The sequence below is a fragment of the Staurois parvus genome, unplaced genomic scaffold (assembly GCF_062004578.1).
Source record: "Staurois parvus isolate SC_StPar_1 unplaced genomic scaffold, SC_StPar_1.0 ptg000612l, whole genome shotgun sequence".
Classification (NCBI taxonomy): Eukaryota; Metazoa; Chordata; class Amphibia; order Anura; family Ranidae; genus Staurois; species Staurois parvus.
In genome coordinates this window covers 1,400,196-1,413,905 of record NW_028318408.1, presented here as the reverse complement: position 1 = coordinate 1,413,905, position 13,710 = coordinate 1,400,196, and the positions used below count along the sequence as shown (strand labels likewise).

Below are 13,710 nucleotides of genomic sequence, written 5' to 3'. Positions count from 1 at the left end.
AATGAGGATATAATGATGGACTGTGCATGGAACAATGAGGATATGGTGATGGACTGTGCATGGAACAATGAGGATATAATGATGGACTGTACATGGAACAATGAGGATATAATGATGGACTGCGCATGGAACAATGAGGATATAATGATGGACTGCACATGGAACAATGAGGATATGGTGATGGACTGTGCATGGAACAATGAGGATATGGTGATGGACTGTGCATGGAACAATGAGGATATGGTGATGGACTGTGCATGGAGCAATGAGAAGGATTTAATAATGAGCTTTGCTGTCAGTCTTTACAATGGCATTCCATTGTTTTGACATGGTTGTAGGGAATGAGTAGTTGAAGGATGAGATTTGGTTGATTGATCAGCTTAGGTTGGGTTTGTGAGGATATCATGGCTGGTGAAAGCATTTGGGATAGTTAATTGTGGGCAGGTCTTCAGTTGGGGAACTGAATGAGAGATCTCTCGTGTGCCCTCAGTGGTGGCAGAAGTTGTGGTCACATGAAATCCATGTTAAAGCAGTGCTCTAAATGAGAAGCGAGACTCCTCCAAGAGAGCACTGTTGACTCTTTGCAATCCATGGCCAAACTCCTACACTTTGTACACGTATGCACTATGGGCACACTTCTGTTAGACTTTGCCCCTCTGCAGGTGTTCAGCATTTCTAAGCCAGTACCGCATAGCTTGTACCGGTCTCCAATAATACAGCAGTCCCATCTCCTCACTCCCAGTGACCATGATCCACATGTTGCTATTGGATACAGGAACAATAAAAAATATACTATATCGCACTCTGGTCCGTTCAAGCTCAGTACTTATACCCCACATAAGCAGCTAGCACAGTATTGCAGGTTACAATACTTATATATATATATAGGAGGTGCAGCTCTAAAACTAATTGTTCAATAGATTTTTCCATATAACAAATAGTCCAATCCGGAACTTTTATATATAGAGATAAAAAATTCATCAGCCAAGACCTGACAGATACCCGATAGCCACCTCCTTCCGAGAATAGCAGTTGCTGCCATTTGGATTCAGAGCCCTGTCTGGAGACCTGGTTGCCTGTCTGAGACTGCATCCCTGGGTGACATTTATTCAGGTGTATCTTTATATTGAAGACCAGGATCCTTAAGGAATATATTCAGTCCAGTGGTCGCTTCCAGGAAGCGCATAGCGCATATCGACCTTTTCTTTGGGGGTCAATACCATCTGGTAAGGGGCAGTGTGATTGGTGTTGGTGAAGGATTTCTCCCTTTGGTGGTTTCCTGGGCACCTGTAGAAAATTGACCTTTCCTTTGGGGGTCAATACCATCTGGAAAGGGACAGTGTGATTGGTGTTGGTGAAGGATTTCTCCCTTTGGTGGTTTTCTGGGCACCTATCAGATATTGACCTTTCCTTTGGGGGTCAATACCATCTGGTAAGGGGCAGTGTGATTGTTTTTGGTGAAGGATTTCTCCCTTTGGTGGTTTTCTGGGCACCTATCAGATATTGACCTTTCCTTTGGGGGTCAATACCATCTTATAGGGGGCAGTGTGATTGGTGTTGGTGAAGGATTTCTCCCTCTGGTGGTTTCCTGGGCACCTATCGGATATTGACCTTTCCTTTGGGGGTCAATACCATCTGGTAAGGGACAGTGTGATTGATGTTGGTGAAGGATTTCTCCCTTTGGTGGTTTCCTGGGCACCTATCGGATATTGACCTTTCCTTTGGGGGTCAATACCATCTGGTAAGGGACAGTGTGATTGTTGTTGGTGAACGATTTCTCTCTTTGGTGGTTTCCTGGGCACCTATTGGATATTGACCTTTCCTTTGGGGGTCAATACCATCTGGTAAGGGGCAGTGTGATTGTTTTTGGTGAAGGATTTCTCCCTTTGGTGGTTTTCTGGGCACCTATCAGATATTGACCTTTCCTTTGGGGGTCAATACCATCTTATAGGGGGCAGTGTGATTGGTGTTGGTGAAGGATTTCTCCCTTTGGTGGTTTCCTGGGCACCTATCGGATATTGACCTTTCCTTTGGGGGTCAATACCATCTGGTAAGGGGCAGTGTGATTAGTGTTGGTGAAGGATTTCTCCCTCTGGTGGTTTTCTGGGCACCTATCGGATATTGACCTTTCCTTTGGGGGTCAATACCATCTGGTAAGGGACGGTGTGATTGATGTTGGTGAAGGATTTCTCCCTTTGGTGGTTTCCTGGGCACCTATCAGATATCTGTCGGGTCTTGGCTGGATTGTACTTTTCCTCCAAAGGAAAGGTCAATATACGCTGTGTGCTTCCTGGAAGCGACCACTGGACTGAATATATTCCTTCAATATAAAGCTTACAGACACACATGAATAAATGTCACCCAGGGATGCAGTCTCAGACAGGCAACCAGGTTTCCAGACAGGGCTCTGAATCCAAATTGCAACAACTGCTATTCTACTTCCAACTCCTTCCTAGGTGGATACTGGATATCTGTCAGGTCTTGGCTGATTCATTTTTTATCTCTCTATATAAAAGCTCTGGATTGGACTTTTTGTTATATGGAAAAATCTATTTAAGAATTTGTTTTAGCGCTGCACCTCCTATGTATATAATTGGATACAGGAAGCATACTTCTATAAACCCATGCTTGTTCTCCTCTCAAAGCCTCAGCACAACTCTCGAGACTCTCAAGCTAGGTCCCTAGGTACTCTGTGTCTGAAAGTCAGTCACCGTGTTTGGGGAACTGGTCGCCAGGAAAGGGGGCAAGCATCAAATCCCTTCACTACCAATGTCTACGTCTCTTTAACCATGTCACCTGTTTCCTGGTTGGTTGGCTTAAGCATGAAACAAGTGCGGTATTCATTAGTAATGGCGGTATCGCCTCCTAAGGACAGCTCTTTGCTCGTTAGACCTCTGTTCTGTGTCTTCTTTAACTTTTCTTATCCCCCGGAATACGCCCTGTTCTTTGATATGCCATGCATGAAACCCTTTACTGAGTTCAGACTAGGCAGTTAAACTGAACAACAAAGTTCTTTCACTAAAGTAGTTAAAGGTAACAAAGGAACAGTTCTCCAAGACATCTCTACACACGTTCCTGACAAAGCTCTCTAAGTTCCCCTTCTGTAGTGCCCCATGAGGTAATCATACATTATTTAGGATCGTACAGTACAAGAATCAGAGATGATTGAGTTCAGCAATACCCTTCGTCAACTACCCAAATCTTCCAGTAGCTGATCTATGTTTGGCCACTTTTAGGTTCAGCACATCATTGTCCCCTATGATAGAATACAGTTGTGGGCCCCCAGTACCCACGGTGTTCTCCCACATCCCTCCCCAGGTTACCTGCTTTCTGAGCTCTCCTCAGGGCAGACTCGGCATCCTCCTCCATGTTGTCTCTGCTCTCATATGATGTTCTGTGATCTCTGCATCTGAAGGAGAAGAGGTAGTGAAACCTGAGAGCTCCTCTGTGTCTGCACACTGTGGTCAGCTATGTATGAGGACAGCAAGAACAAGAATATGACCTATTAGAGGCAATGGGGCTGATTTACTAATAACAGCTCTGGAGATATGAGGGAAGTGGATTAAGCACAGGGCCTACATGACTGGGTGGAAAGGAATCAGACAGTATGGAGTTAAATGGTTTAAAAATAATAAAAGTAAAGGAACTTACTGGATTGGTTACAAGAAGTGGGCTGAGATCTGAAGTCTCTGTGTGAGTGTCCTTCTCTCCTGCTATATTTGTCAACTCTGGGTGGTCTGTAACTTTCCATACAAGTTCCTGTCCTCGGCTCCATTTATGACCCTGATTTGATTCTGTACCTTGCTGCTGGTTTGCTGCTGATCTTGGCTTCCTATGTGTCTACCCTTCTGCTCCACACTGTTACTGAGCACCTGCACTGGCTGCATTCAGCACCAGCTCCAGTAATTCCTGTGTGTTCCTGTTGCAAGCTCACTGAGAGCATTAATGGACTCCACTTTTGAATCTGCAGTGAAATCAGAGTTCCCCTCTAATGGTCGCTGGTTCTATTTGTGGTGCTGAGCCAGATGTTCTGCTTGATCTTCTGAGCATCTTCAGACCAAGGTTCTGCCACCAACATCTACAGACACTTGTGATCCTCCTGTCCCTCTGCACTATCTGTTTCACTTCCAATGGTGCTCTGGCCGGAGATACTAAAGAGGCTAACCTGGTCTCTTCAGTCTCCTATCAGGTACATGACACACCTCTTCTCTCCTCTGAGTCCTCTAACTACCCTTTTACTCTTCTCCATCTCTCTCTCCTCCTTTTCCCTTACCACCTCAATATTTCCAACCTTCTTTCCCTCCCTCTTGCTTCCTCTGCTCTTGTCACCAATTCCAATACACCCCTTCCCTCATTTCCACCCCCTCTCTTCTCCCTTCACCCCTCTCCACCCATCTCATTTTCTAACTGCTCTATCTTATCTTCTCCTCTTCCTTCCACTTTTCTCATGGCCTGTCATGGTCAGAAGTCAGGCTCAGAGACCAGTAGCTATAGCAGTTGAGGGACCCCCACCGACCAGCAGGATTGGCATGCAAGCAGGTCACACCAATAAAGTGTTGGGAATGCAACAGCATGTACTATATACTGTATTTGTATGTTAATATCACTTGACCAGTAGATGACACTAAGGTTATCAGTTTGTGTATGTGTAAGACTTCATGGTTCTCTGTCTCTCTCTCTATCATCTCTTCAGGAAGTAATGAGTCTGTAATATGTCTGATGAAATGTGCTCTGTATGTTTGTAACTTAAGCCACACAAGTAAAGTCATAATTCTGCTTATCACTACCAGTGTCTTCTCTAACACATAACCAACAGGTTATGGGCCCAGCTCCAGACACTGGAAAAAGGAAAACTACAAGCAAGTAAGTGCTGCATTTAAAATCCTACCAAATCCTGTGTGAGGAAACAAGAGCTGTGTCCAATTCACTGAAAGATGGCAAGTGCTTCAGATATGAAGTTTACAATAGCAAAGCTCAACAATACCAACTACCAGCTATGGAAGTTTAAGCTTGAACTGCTGTTATCCAAAGATGACTTGTGGCCGGTACTAGATACACACAGACCCAATGACAACCCGGAAGAATGGGACAGGAGAAACAGGCAAGCAAAAGCAGTCATAAGCCTGTTAGTGGAGGACAATCATCTCATTCATATAAGGAAAGAACACACAGCTAAAGGTATGTGGACTGCATTACAAACACTGCATGAACGTGCAAACCTAAACAGTAAACTATATCTGCTACGCAAACTGTATAAGATGAGGCTGGAAAAAGGGCAGGAAATGGGTGAACATGTAAATGCTATGCTAGAAATTGTGGACAAGCTGGGTGCAATAGGTGAAGAAATAAAAGGCAACCATGTTGTGGCACTACTGCTATGCAGCCTTCCAGAATCATACAGTGCCCTTATAAATGCTCTAGAAACTAGACCGGAAACTGAACTGACGCTAGAATATGTTAAGGGAAAATTAATTGATGAATACAGCAGAAGAAAGGAAAATTTGCATAGTGAAGAGAATGAGAGACTAGAGGCAGCTCTGAAGGTGCATGAAGGCATAAGACAAAGCAAAGAAACCAGGGTATGTTTTCGCTGCAAAAAGGCCGGTCACCTGAAAAAGAACTGTTCAATCTGGAAAGCTGAGCAGCGAAAGCGGGAGCTACCCACAAGAGAAAGAGCTAAAGCGGTCATGAAAGAAAATGAAAGTGCGTCATGGAGTGGTACTTTTAAAGTGACTCAGAATAGTACCTCACATGGATGGTACATTGATTCAGGGGCAACAAGTCACATGACAAGTGACGAGACATTCTTCACAGAAATTGATTTTAGTGTAAAAGATAAAGTCTTCCTAGCAAATGGGAAAAGTATTACAGCAGAAGGTAAAGGTCAGGGATTTCTGAACTGCAAAACGCCATCAGGGGGCAAGCAGAGCATCCTTGTAAAGAATGTTCTATATGTTCCAAGCCTAGAAGGAAGCCTCCTATCAGTAAAAACCCTTGTAAGCAATGGACTCACTGTCCAGTTCAGAGGTAATGAATGCACAATTCAAAATGGAAAGCAAATTCTAGCAAGAGGAAGATTAAATGAACATCTGTACAAACTCATCACTGAAAGTGAGAAGGCTAATGTGGCAACTCATAACCCACATGACAAGTGCATCCACCTGTGGCATAGAAGATTGGGGCATCGAAACCCAGAAGCTATAAAGGACTTTGCAAAGAGAGGTCTATCAGAAGACATGAAAATATTGCCTTGCCACACACTCAGCAAGTGCACGTGTTGCATCAAAGCAAAGGCCACCCGAACCTCTCTTCCACAGACCAGTCAGAGTAAAACCATTAAACCCATGGAACTGATACACAGTGATGTGTGCGGACCAATGAAAACCATCACACCTGGCGGGAACAGATATTTACTGACTTTCATTGATGATTATTCCCGGTACACAATAAGGTATCTAATGAAGCACAAAAGTGAGACATTAGAAAAACTTCAAGAGTTTGTAGCTATGACAAGCAACAAGTTCCAAAGGAAACCTGGAATAATACGCACTGACAATGGAGGGGAATATATGTATAAAGAGATGGAATCATACCTAAAGAAACAAGGTATTATACACCAAACAACCGTACCATACACTCCTGAGCAAAACGGTGTAGCGGAAAGAAAGAATCGCACTCTTGTAGAAATGACCAGATGTATGATTACGGACGCTGCCTTACCTAACAAATACTGGGGAGAAGCAATAATGACTGCAACATACCTACAAAACAGGCTCCCATCAAAAGCTATTGAGAGTACACCATATGAACTGTGGAATGGATCAAAACCTAACGTAGGACACATCAAAGTGTTTGGCTGTAAAGCATATGCCCACATTCCAAGTCAGAAACGCTCCAAGTTGGAGAACAAAGCCATAGAAGGCATTCTGGTGGGCTACAGTGAGCAGAGGAAGGGATATAGAATCCTTTGTCCAAAGACCAACAAGGTCACAGTAAGCCGCAGTGTTTATTTTGATGAAAGTAAAGCACCAGATAATACAATTCTTGAAAAATGTGGAGAGGATTTACACGCTGAATCGGCAAGAGACACTGACCCATGCGAAGCAGGACAAGAGCCAGAACAAGAAGTGGAACTTACAATCAACGAGCCAATAGAATCCACTGAACAACAAGAAATCAGAAGATCCTCACGAATGACAAAAGGGATCCCACCCCGCAGGTTATCATACGCTGCTAAAACACATCAAACACAGGAGCCAACATCCTGGGAAGACATAGAAACTTTGCCGAGAAGGGAAGCCGATCAGTGGAGAAAAGCAGCTGAAGAAGAAATAAAATCACTTCAAGAAAATAAAACTTGGTCACTAACAGAACTCCCTCCTGGTCGCAAAACCATCGGAAACAAATGGACATACATCCTAATATACGTCGATGACATCTTGACGTGTTTTGAACAAGAAGGGGACTATGACCAAATAGTTCACAAACTGAAACAAAATTTTGAAATTAAAGAGTTGGGGAACATTACTCACTACCTAGGAATTCAAATAGAGCGGGAAGAGGATGGAAGCTATCTTCTTAACCAAAGTCAGAAAATTACAGAAATGTTAGAACAGTTTCACATGCAAGATGCAAAGGAAGCGAAAACACCAATGGAACCAGATTATCCAAAAACAAGGGAACGTTATTGTTTTCTACAAAAGAGACTAAAAGTCATATAATTATGCACATGCCGTTGAGAAGGGGTGTTGGGAATGCAACAGCATGTACTATATACTGTATTTGTATGTTAATATCACTTGACCAGTAGATGGCACTGTACACTAAGGTTATCAGTTTGTGTATGTGTAAGACTTCATGGTTCTCTGTCTCTCTATCATCTCTTCAGGAAGTAATGAGTCTGTAATATGTCTGATGAAATGTGCTCTGTATGTTTGTAACTTAAGCCACACAAGTAAAGTCATAATTCTGCTTATCACTACCAGTGTCTTCTATAACACATAACCAACATAAAGTCGCACCCGAAGGGCAGAGTCTAAGTACTAACTAACTAACTAAGTACTAACTAAGTACTAACTAACTAACTAACTAACAACTGGTTAGTACTTAGACTCTGCCCTTCGGGTGCGACTTTATTGGTGTGACCTGCTTGCATGCCAATCCTGCTGGTCGGTGGGGGTCCCTCAACTGCTATAGCTACTGGTCTCTGAGCCTGATTTCTGACCATGACATGCCATGAGAAAAGTGGAAGGATGGGAAGAGGAGAAGATAAGATAGAGGAGTTAGAAAATGAGATGGGTGGAGAGGGGTGAAGGGAGAAGAGAGGGGGTGGAAATGAGGGAGCAGATAGGGATCAAACAGGAGCATAGTTCACCAGAGTTCCTGATGGTGGAGCAAGCCAGGGTCCAGTAGCAATAGCAGGTAGGGATCAAACAGGAGCATAGTCAGTAAACAAGGCGAAAGTTGGTAACAAGTAATTGCAGGTTGGAATCAAGCAGAAGTCTAGTTGAGGAACAAGCCAAAGATCAGTAATGAGTGATAGCAAAGTTTTGGATGGCAGCAGGAGAGACACGAGTGAGATATTGGCTGGAGAGAGCACAATAATCTGGCAAAAAGGAAGTGCAGAGACTTGATCAAAATCAGGAAGTTCATGGGAGGAGCAAAGGGTTCAAGCTTCACAACAAACAAGGTCAAAGCAGGATCATTCAAGGAATTGTCCAGTAAGTTGTCCAGCATTTCAGGTGGCTCAGCAAGAAGAGACATTGCCAGACACAGCAGAGGTCCCATGTTATGGCCCTGATATGGCCCCTCTCTATAGTTTAGTCCTAACTCTAACCTATGAGGGTCTCCATGTTGGAGAATTTATTGTATAGCAATGAATAAATTGACGGCAGGGATAACCGGAGGCTGCCCATTCCATCCTAAAGATTCAGGGATGCATTGGAATCCCAGTAGAGCACAATAACAGATGAAGGTGTCCAATGTGTTCGGCACCATCTCCAGCGAGTCAGACAAAAATGGATACTAACTTTTTATCAGCTGAGGATGGCGTAAGAAAAGTGTCCTAATCCTTTAATCCTACAAGAATCAGTATACGTTTATTGGTATCAATTATTTTATTACTCAACAAATACAGAAACAAATATGAAACAGCAACATAAAACTATGACTTTGCCTCTATTTTATATACAATTCATAATATTCATACAATGACCAGAACATTCACCCAGCGTTCCTCAGATCAGCGGGGTCACACAGCGTTCCTCAGATCAGCGGGGTCACACAGCGTTCCTCAGATCAGTGCGGTCACACAGCGTTCCTCAGATCAGTGGGGTCACACAGCGTTCCTCAGATCAGTGGGGTCACACAGCGTTCCTCAGATCAGCGGGGTCACACAGCGTTCCTCAGATCAGCGGGGTCACACAGCTTCTCTCACAGATATAGATCAGTTCGGTAAAACAGTTCTCCAGTGTCAGATGAGATCCCAGCTTGGCACAGCTTCCAATCCCTTCAGTGATAGTTCTAGATCGGAGATAGAATCTGATGAGAGAAGTCCCACAAGCATTGATGATGCATAGTAATGGGGGGAGATAGAGGAGATCAAGAGGAAATAGAGTATGTCCAGGAGCCTCCACATATGTAGTTGGGTTTGGCACACAAACAGGCTGCTATACTTGAGTCTCTGGTGATGAGGAACCATAGAGGACACTGTGACAGACCCAACCAGGACAGGGGCTAGCCTTCTATCCACGTAATATGGCCGATGGAGAGAGCAGATCATTCTCTAATGATAGACAACCATTTGATGAATGCTGAGAGCGAGGCTTGGATTACTCCTCTGAGTAAAGACAATACAGCTTCCCTTCTGGAACAGATGGAAAGGTGTAATATTCATCTTGTATAGGGTAATGGTCAAAGGAAATATGGGGCCCTCCTGCAGACTGGATTGGAGAAGCTCCTCCACTTGGGACAGAAATATTTGTCAGTAATCCCCCTCAAGTAATCTATGGAGGAATGCCACTTTTTCAGACTGGTGGAATATTGAGAGTACGAGTGTTGTCTTATGATGAAAGCAAACACCTCAAATACAGAACGTGTAATGTACTTTGTGTATTCCCATGTAGGCTCCGGACTGTCTGGGTGGACTCCCTGATTAATCAGCTCAAAACAACCTGATGCTGAGGACTCTGTTTATTAAGGGGTGATGTGTGTTACCCAGGGGCGGACTGACCATTTAGGAACTCGGGCACTGCCCGAGGGCCCGGGGTCAGTAGGGGGCCCCATGAGATGCCCCTGGTACCTTTCATAGGCTTTTTTGGGTGTGGTTTGAGTGTGGGTGAGGACACAGGGGCCCCATGATTTCCTATTGCCCGGGGGCCCCATGAGTTGTCAGTCCGCCCCTGGTGTTACCATTGTGTCTTTGCCCCCATTGGTTAATTGAGTCACCTATTGTTTCTGTCTGTTGGGGAGTCCCCCTCGAGGTTCCTATATGATGGGGTAGACTGGTGTCAACTTGACCTCGTTATCTAATCAGTGTGGGATGTTTATCCTAATGTAATAATAATATTTGTTTTATTACTCATGTGGGGACTGCCCCTATTTCTAAAGTATATAAAGACCTGTAAGAATAAAGAGAAACAAATGTGATAATACAATCGTGACAATTATCAACACCTATTATATTACACTAAATGTGATCAATATGTGAAAAGCTGACACTTTATATAAACCATAATAAATTAAATAAACAGACAACTCATATGGTGTTGTAGTGGCGCTAAATAAAAATGTGAAGTGAATACCACAAAATAAATGTGACCAAAAACGAATGAAACATCCGTGATTGGCGTGCTAAAAAATTAATTTAAAATAAAGTGATCCAGAGTCCATAAAAAGCATCATAAAGTGATCCAGAGTCCATAAAAAGCATCATAAAGTGATCCAGAGTCCATAAAAAGCATCATAAAGTGATCCAGAGTCAATAAAAAGCATCATAAAGTGATCCAGAGTCCATAAAAAGCATCATAAAGTGATCCAGAGTCCATGAACTCAATTCTTCTCCTTCACCACGTGCTTTAGACTGATAACCGAGTGCTTCACAGAAATCCCCCACATGGACGTACACTCACCACAGATAATTGCCTTCCACTCGTGGTTGGCAAACAAGCTTCCTGGGATAATCTTCCCAATTATAGATGACGCTTATATATTGCATAAGAAAGAGACTCCACCATGGATAAGCCTGAAGCGATCGTAGACCAGGTGCTCTCACCACCTCCGGTTTGTTGGTATCTGACGCCATCACGTCACTTCCGGTCATGGTCCACATCACTTCCGGGCCCCTATGAATAAGTTGGCAGTGATGAAACGCGTCATGGCGTGATGGTGCGGTGACTGGAAGTGACGTGGACCATGACCGGAAGTGACGGCGTCAGATAAAAACAAACCGGAGGTGGTGAGAGCACCTGGTCTACGATCGCTTCAGGCTTATCCATGGTCAAATGGTTTGGGATTGTTTTATTAGTTTGCTGTGAGTAATGTCCATTCGCTAAATCAAAGAATCTGGGTTTTACTATACCATTGGAGCGTCTTTCTGTTTATGTTTTACATGGTTGATCTCGAGGCAGTGGAGTCTCTTTCTTATGCAATATATAAGCGTCATCTATAATTGGGAAGATTATCCCAGGAAGCTTGTTTGCCAACCACGAGTGGAAGGCAATTATCTGTGGTGAGTGTACATCCATGTGGGGGATTTCTGTGAAGCACTCGGTTATCAGTCTAAAGCACGTGGTGAAGGAGAAGAATTGAGTTCATGGACTCTGGATCACTTTATGATGCTTTTTATGGACTCTGGATCACTTTATGATGCTTTTTATAGACTCTGGATCACGTTATGATGCTTTTTATGGACTCTAGATCACGTTATGATGCTTTTTATGGACTCTAGATCACGTTATGATGCTTTTTATGGACTCTGGATCACTTTATGATGCTTTTTATGGACTCTGGATCACGTTATGATGCTTTTTATGGACTCTAGATCACGTTATGATGCTTTTTATGGACTCTAGATCACGTTATGATGCTTTTTATGGACTCTGGATCACGTTATGATGCTTTTTATGGACTCTAGATCACGTTATGATGCTTTTTATGGACTCTGGATCACTTTATGATGCTTTTTATGGACTCTGGATCACGTTATGATGCTTTTTATGGACTCTGGATCACGTTATGATGCTTTTTATGGACTCTGGATCACTTTATGATGCTTTTTATGAACTCTGGATCACTTTATGATGCTTTTTATGGACTCTGGATCACTTTATGATGCTTTTTATGAACTCTGGATCACTTTATGATGCTTTTTATGGACTCTGGATCACGTTATGATGCTTTTTATGGACTTTGGATCACGTTATGATGCTTTTTATGGACTTTGGATCACTTTAATTTAAATTAATTTTTTAGCACGTCAATCGTGGATGTTTCATACGTTTCTGGTCACATTTATTTTGTGGTAGTCACTTCACATGTTTATTTAGCGCCACTACAACACCATATGAGTTGTGTGTTTATTTCATATAAAAGCCTGTGTTCCTGTTCAATAAAGATGATCCAGTTCTTCACCTAAGCTGGTGTCATCTAGTTTTGGGTGCGATGTCCAGCTATAATACCTTGGTCTTGTGTCCCAGTCGTGAGGAAGCAGTGCTCTGACGGAATCACCCAATCGGAGTGACAGACGTCAGACACTGCTCAGACGTGTTCAGTCCTATTACAGGTGAATGAGGTCACATGAGTGCTACAGATGAGTTACTAGTGCCAGAAACTGTCCTACTGAGAACTGCTGTAGGAGAGGTGCCAACAGAAGACTGTCATAGGAAGCTACCATCAGAGAGCCACCATGTAAGAGAGCTTCCATAGAAGAAATACCATAAGAAAGTTTCCAAAGTGGGGAGGTCCCATATGAAAGATGCCAAAGAACGTCTTCTATATGAGATGCCCTAAGGGAGTGACCACAAGAGCTCCTCCATTTGTCCTGCCCTGGGCTGCTAACAAGACACCACTTATGTGTACTTACTAATTGGTTTCTCATAGTCTGTCAGGGTTCAGTAAAGAGAAAAGCTGTTCTGTCATCCAGCCAGAGTGTATACAAATCTTTATTATTTCAGGTACTTATACAGCGCCGTCAATTTACACAGTGCTTTACATATATGTCACAAGTTGGCCTGCAGTTTCTATGTATTCTTACCTCCTTGCTGCAGTGCTGTTCCTGATCCCTTTCACGTGTTTGTCTGTGCTCACCTATGGGTGTCGTCTGCTGTCCTCTGGGTTTTATTTCCTTCCCTTCCATCACTTCCTGTCCCACCTCCTTGTTTTCCTGCCTATATAAGACATGCTCAGTCTAGGCCACTTTGCCTGAGCAACTTCCTAGTTGTCGGAGCTCCTGTGTGTTGCTATCTCCTGTATCCTGCATTGACTACTCGTGTACTGACCCCGGCTTCGTTCTCTGACTGTGCTTGTTTTCCACCCGTCCTGACCTCAGCTAGTCTATCAGATTCATTTTGTCTCCTCCCATTGTACTCTGCTCCTGCGAGCGGTCTCCTCATCCTCAGCTAGGCATACCCGGGGGCCGTGACCTGGTCCCAGCTTGCTGCAAGTCCAACCCCACCATCAGGGGCTCTGGTGAAGAAGCAAGCTGGGGCTTTG

General features: G+C 43.6%; 2 protein-coding genes across 2 annotated transcripts in view; both read right to left on the bottom strand.

Annotated features, from left to right (window-relative positions):
• LOC149449576 (killer cell lectin-like receptor subfamily B member 1A) overlaps positions 1–3,369 on the bottom strand; it is a 50,480-nt gene extending 47,111 nt beyond the window's left edge. The window contains exon 1 of the mRNA XM_089693073.1: positions 3,324–3,369. Coding sequence (XP_089549199.1) covers positions 3,324–3,369 — 46 coding nt within the window. The remainder of the gene's footprint in view (positions 1–3,323) is intronic.
• Positions 3,370–9,097: 5,728 nt separating this feature from the next.
• The window catches only part of LOC149449575 (uncharacterized), a 34,057-nt gene continuing 29,444 nt past the window's right edge, over positions 9,098–13,710 (bottom strand). The window contains exon 7 of the mRNA XM_089693072.1: positions 9,098–9,522. Coding sequence (XP_089549198.1) covers positions 9,405–9,522 — 118 coding nt within the window. The 3' untranslated portion in view covers positions 9,098–9,404. The remainder of the gene's footprint in view (positions 9,523–13,710) is intronic.